This window comes from Corvus brachyrhynchos, unplaced genomic scaffold (genome assembly GCF_000691975.1).
Source record: "Corvus brachyrhynchos isolate BGI_N302 unplaced genomic scaffold, ASM69197v1 scaffold3, whole genome shotgun sequence".
In the NCBI taxonomy this organism is placed as follows: domain Eukaryota; kingdom Metazoa; phylum Chordata; class Aves; order Passeriformes; family Corvidae; genus Corvus; species Corvus brachyrhynchos.
In genome coordinates, this window is record NW_008237619.1 from 7,883,656 (window position 1) to 7,889,536 (window position 5,881).

The window sequence follows — 5,881 nt, forward strand, 5'->3', positions numbered from 1 at the left end:
CCTGGGCCTGGAGAGAAGTAACTCTGTGCACCAGTAGCTGCTGGAGGCTAACTTTCTGGAAAGCAGCTTTACAGGAAAGGATCTGGGCCAGCAAGGTGCCCTTGTGACAAAGGCCACTGGCACCTTTGGGCTGCATTAGTGGGGGAGTTATCAGCAGGTTGAGGGAGGTGATTATTCCTTTCTACTCAGCACCATGGAAATGATACCTGGAGTGCTGTGTCCACTTCTGGCACACACAGGAACAAGTCCAAAGGAGAGCCTGAGATGATGATGAAGGGATTGCAGCATCTGACATGTGAGGGAGGCTGACAGTGCTGGGACTGTTTAGCAGAGAGAAGGCAGAGGGGGATCTTGGAAATGTGTATACATACCTGATGGACGGGAGTAGAGACTGTGGAGCCAGACCCTTCTCAGTGAAAGGCAAGAGGTAATGGGCACAAGCTGAAATACAGGAAATTCCATTTAAACATATGAAAAAGCTTTCTTACTGTGAAGGTGGTCAAATACTGGAACAGGTTGCCCAGAGAGGTTGTGGAGTCTCCGTCCTTGGAGATGCTCAGAATCTGACTGAACATGTTCCTCAGCAAGTTGCTCTAGCAGACCCTGCTCTGAGCAGAGAGGTTGGATTGCATGATTTCCAGGGGCCCCTTTGACCTTCACAATTCCTCTGTGATGCTGTGACTGGAACAAAAATCAGCCAGGAAAAAGAGTCTTGAGGGAGTTTGTGTTGGGGGTCTTGTGTTGTTTTTTTTTTCCTCCTCTGGTGTTTTTAAAATATATTCATGGTAAACCAGAAATAATAATAAGCATTGTCTGGCATGTCAAATGCCATAATGAGTACTTTCTAGCCCTGGCAATTTGTTCATCTGTTTAGATTCATATACGTGTACAAATCAAAATGCAATCTGCAGCCATGTGCCCATCACCTCTGAATGGGCAGGGGCAAGGTAGTAGAGGCTGTGTTGTAATGTTACCTTAACGGCCAAGACAGAGGAGGGCATCATAAAAAACAATTAGCAGAATGGCCTAAGATAAATAAAGATGGTATGCAAACACCTTTTTAAAGTAGATAAATTTTTCAGGATGAGGAAGGTAAAAGTTAGAAATTAATCTCTAGAGCTGAGCTCCATTACATTGGGTTACTAAGTAACTTGCACTGTACCTTACCTTGGAATTGTTACTGCAATATCCAGTAGCACATGTCCCCTTGCTGTGAGCTGATTTCATTCCAAGTTCTTCAGATTCAGCTCTAAGATAATCAATGGCTTGCTGTTGTTATTGCGAAGCTTCTACCACATTAGTGCATAGCTTTGTTGCTTTTCTATACATCAGAGTCCCTGAAGGGAAATACCTCTTTGGCTGGCAAGGGGAATTGTGTAAAGAGAGAGAAGCTTCTCTCAGTTGGATAGGTAACTTTTTCTGGCCTAAAGCAAATCATCATCTTTTTGTGAAAGGAGGAAGAGAACAGGACCAGCTTTTAAGGATTTGTGCACCCTTAATTCTGTGAAAGACATGTCTAGATCTGGAGTGATATTTTCATTGTTGATGGAATTTGACTTAATTCTTCGTTCTCTCTTCTTGTACCTCTAGGTTACGGTACCGGGGCTATTTTGGAGGTGTAACTGCTCTTACAAGAGATCAGTTTTCCAAAGTGAATGGATTCTCTAACAGCTACTGGGGTTGGGGTGGAGAAGATGATGACCTTCGAATCAGGTAAACAATGAGGAATTAGTTAAAAAAAAATTTAAAAATTGGTGCAACTTCACACCAAGCCTCCAAGAGCACAACACTACAGGGGCCTTCATTCAAACCAGTATTGAACAGTATTGCAGTGGAGATGTGAAGTGCAAGATGCACTTCTGTGAGCAGTTTCCTCTTTGCAAGGGTTAGCTGTGTCTGATGCCTAGTCCTCTTCCTCACAGTTGGTTGGTTGTGGGTTATTTGGTTGGTTTGGTTCGATTTTGTCTCAGACACACAGCATTTGTATTCTTGCTTGGAAATTGGTTATAATTGAAGTCTGGAGTGTGGTTTGCCAGAGACACACAAATGTATTGAGTTCCAGTACTTTGCAAGAGTGTGGGAGTGTTTTGGTGGGACTGGGTGTTCTGCATTCATTGACTACTGGGTTTACTCCAAGTAGGGCTTAGTTTGTATTTGTGTGGTGTTGATATAGTGAAGATAGCAAATAACTTGAATTTTAGAAAAGCTACATATATATGCATATGCCCTTTGCTCTTGTGAAAACTTATTTTGCAGCTGTGCCTGTCAAAGTAGGAGAAACCTGTTGGCTGGAGAGGTTTAGTGGGACAAAGAAGTCAGCAAACCTTTTTTGTTGATCTTTTGCCATTTGCCTAGGAAGGAACCTCTAATCCTGCATTGCTATTAGTAAATGGAGAAAAAAACCACAAGCAAACAACAGATAAGAACCCACAACTCTGCAAGCTCTGCTGGCAGAGCCTATCAGTTTGGCTTATCATTTTTAGTTGCTATCCTTTCCAGTTGCTTTAATATGCAAACAAACATTTTGGGGACAAAAAATTTATATCCCTGGTGATGTTATGTAAATATACAGGGGATCAAGTGTGTTGAAAGTTAGGAACTTGCAAATGAAAGTGTTTCTCGGTGTCAGTCCAGTGGATTGCTCAGCTGTATCTCAAGAAATCTAAAAGGTCTGCTGGAGGCATGGATTTCTGTCCCTTCTTAACCACAACTATTTCTTCCTTCTTAATTCTGCTTAGACACACCAAATTCTCTGTGACCTCCTGGGAGTTGGCTTTTATAGTGTAGGGGGTGGCTTGGTGCCTTCTTATTCCCTGGCTTCCCAGGGTGATAGTTCTTTCAGATGTTCTGATGGGCAGCAGAGAAGCAGCAGGGACAGCAGGATTTACTGCGAGTCTCTATGATGTTTTCAGGGGGTTGGAAACAAAAGTGATGCTTGTGTATGGCACTTTGTAACTTTGCAGCTGTTGAGGTCTTGGTCGGGAAACCAAGTCATGAGCCAGTGTGTGCTCTGTAACTGGACCTGGCTTGTGCCCTTCCTCTCGGCTGGGCCTTGGGCTGGGCTGGGCTGGTGACCGAGTTTGCAGGGCAAGCTTGTTGTTTGGTGGGTTGTTGTGTGGAGAGATCCTTGGAGCCTTCCCGAGGGAAGTCAGCAGATGGCAGCATCCCTTCGGTGCCCTCAAAATTCGGGGCTGGGGACTCTCAGATTCTACTGTTCTGCTTCTGGAACAAACGTGATGGTCTCTTCTGGGCCCCCTCCTAAGGCGTGTATCACAAAGAGATACTTCAGATCATTTGTTGTAGATGTTTGATAATCTACTGCTACAAAGTCATGGAAATCTGTAAGGGCTCAGTTTTTTCAAATCTTGGTTTCCTGTTTTTCTTTCAGCTGATGAGTGACTAGCAAAGAGGTGAACTATTCCTTAATTCCCTTGTCATACAGTTTTTCTTTCTGCTGTCAGAGCAAAGTTGTGCTCCACAGATAGGTGTAAGGTCAAAAGCTCCAAGTGCCTGATGTCAGATGCTTAAATCCGTGCATAGGGCTCTCCACTTCTGGCATTGTTCTCAGAGAAATTTTCTTCATGTGAACAAATAAAAGTTTTTCAACTGTCTGTCAGCTATTAAAAAAGAAAACAAGCTTTAAAAATTTTTTTCTCTTTTTTTAAAGTGGAGAACTATCAAGTATAGGGGTTTTATTGTAGGGGTTGAGATGAACTTGTCGCAGACCATGTGGAAACTTGCTGCAGGGCAGTATAGAGTAGTCCAGTCCATACTGATACAAATGTACTCTGTTGTATAATGTGTGCTTTAAGCTCTACATCTTTGCTATAGTAGCTGCCTGCTTCTGTTCAAAAGAAAGGTGTATCTGCCACCCGCCCCCAGACCTCCAGAAATGCAACTCTGAGCCTCATTTCTCTGGCAAAATGGGTTGTGGAATAGATGCAGATGAGCTTTTACAACTCTCTATATTTGCTTCCACAGCATCTACAAGAGATGAAGTCTCCAGTTGTTGGGTTTTTATCGTTAAGAGCTGGTTTATAGGTGTTGTCTTCTTCACAACACTTCTGACTGCTTCTTGCAGGGTTGAGATGCAGAAGATGAAAGTGGTGAGGCCGCCTGCTGATGTGGCCAGGTACACGATGATCTTCCACAACCGTGACCACGGTAACGAGGAGAATCGAGAGAGGTGGGTCAAGAACAGGTTTCTGCCTCGTCTTGTCTTGGTCTGTGGCTGAGCCAGGCACCTGGGAACCAAGTTCTTTGCTCTAGGCCAAACAGGCATTTTGTGTGGTACCCAGAGGCTCTGGGGGACACCCCTGTGACAACACTGTTCACAGCTGGTAGCTGCTTTCTGTACATGAGATCTTCCTAGAACTGACTGGTGGTGTTCCCTAGAAACTTCCAAAATTACAGTTACATAGGTATGGTTTGAGCATATCATTTCAGAGATTGCTCCAAAGGATTTTTCTCCCCATATGTGCTTGTGCTGAAGACAGGGGAAACAGGACTTTGCATTCCCAGTAGATAGAAAATTGCAGTAGCTTTGCTTCCAAATTTATTTCTATTGGGAAAGAGCTCAAAACTCCACTCCTGTGCATATCAGTGAAGATTTTTCTCCTCTTTGTCCTCAGGATGAAGCTGCTCCGTCAGGTCTCTAGAACATGGAAGACAGACGGGCTGAATTCCTGTTCCTACAAACTGCTCTCAGTGGAACACAACCCGCTGTACATCAACATCACGGTGGATTTCAGTGTGCAGCCCAAGGTCTCATAGGGGCCAGCACCTCCCAGGTTACAGGAAATGGCAACAGATCTCCTTTGTGGCTGCTGTTAGAGCATATGACTTACAGCACCTGCTTGGAAGAGTCCTTCAGTAGCACAGGAAAAAGTAAAGTGTTCCTTCACAGCATCTCATTGAGTGGTTGAGAGTTTCCTTTTGTGAGGACTGGAGTTAGAGACTGACCCAAGGGACAGGTCCTTGTGTTCTTCTATGCACTTTTTGCTGGGACATTGGAAAAAGTGTCCTTGTTTGGGCTGGTCCAGTGGAAGCACTTGAACCAAGTCCCTGAAAAAAAAATTCGGTTTGCAACTATTTCTAAACTTATTTGTGGTTTCATTAAAAGCACAATAATTCTTCAAGAACTACAAACTTGATGAGAAAAGTTAATTTTTTCTAGCCTAAGGAAAAACTGCTTATGTGTGAGGGAAGGGCAGTAATGGTAATGGGTAAGGGGGTGTTACAAATCTCTCAATAAAATGCAGTCCACTGAACTCCAGAGTGTCTTGTCCTTCACACCACAGTGTCCCCTGCTGCAGGACTGCTGATGTAACCCATGGCAGTGATCAATCTCATTCTGCAGCAGGTTATGCCTGTTACTCTCCAGGGATTGGGAAGGAACAGCAGTGGCCAGCTGTGTTGAATAGGGAGAAATTCCTCTCCACATATTTTAATGCTTTGAGCCACACTGTTAGCAGAGTGTGTTATCTGTCTACATACCCAGGCCATTATCTGTGAGTCTTGCTCAAGGAACAGGTGAATGTCTGTGGATAACCAGCTGTTCCACTGTGCTGCAGCATTTCTGCTGAAATCTTGATTAGAGCACTTGACTTACTGCATTGTATTTAACTGTCTTTACATGTTGATGTGAAGCCAGGCTTGGGAGAGTTTCTTTTAGGACATTATTCCAACTGTAAAGACTGAAACTTTAAATGTTTGTAGGTATAGTGGCATAGATGCAGCTTTTCAGTGATGAAGGAATTTTTGTATCTTTAAGTAACAAGCCAAAATATCCTGTGTCACACTCTCAAAATAACTGGACCTGGCAGGCAGTGCCACAGACTGAGTTGGCAGAGAAAGAAATTTTACAGCAAGGGTAAGGGTT

General features: G+C 43.7%; 1 protein-coding gene across 3 annotated transcripts in view; it reads left to right on the forward strand.

Moving 5' to 3' along the window:
- Positions 1-5,270, forward strand: part of B4GALT4 (beta-1,4-galactosyltransferase 4) — a 27,863-nt gene extending 22,593 nt beyond the window's left edge. For all 3 annotated transcript variants that reach the window (XM_017731910.1, XM_008631748.2, XM_017731911.1), the window contains exons 5-7: positions 1,591-1,713; positions 4,082-4,186; positions 4,632-5,270. In XM_017731910.1, coding sequence (XP_017587399.1) covers positions 1,591-1,713; positions 4,082-4,186; positions 4,632-4,773 — 370 coding nt within the window. In that variant the 3' untranslated portion in view covers positions 4,774-5,270. The remainder of the gene's footprint in view (positions 1-1,590; positions 1,714-4,081; positions 4,187-4,631) is intronic.
- Positions 5,271-5,881: the final 611 nt, after the last annotated feature.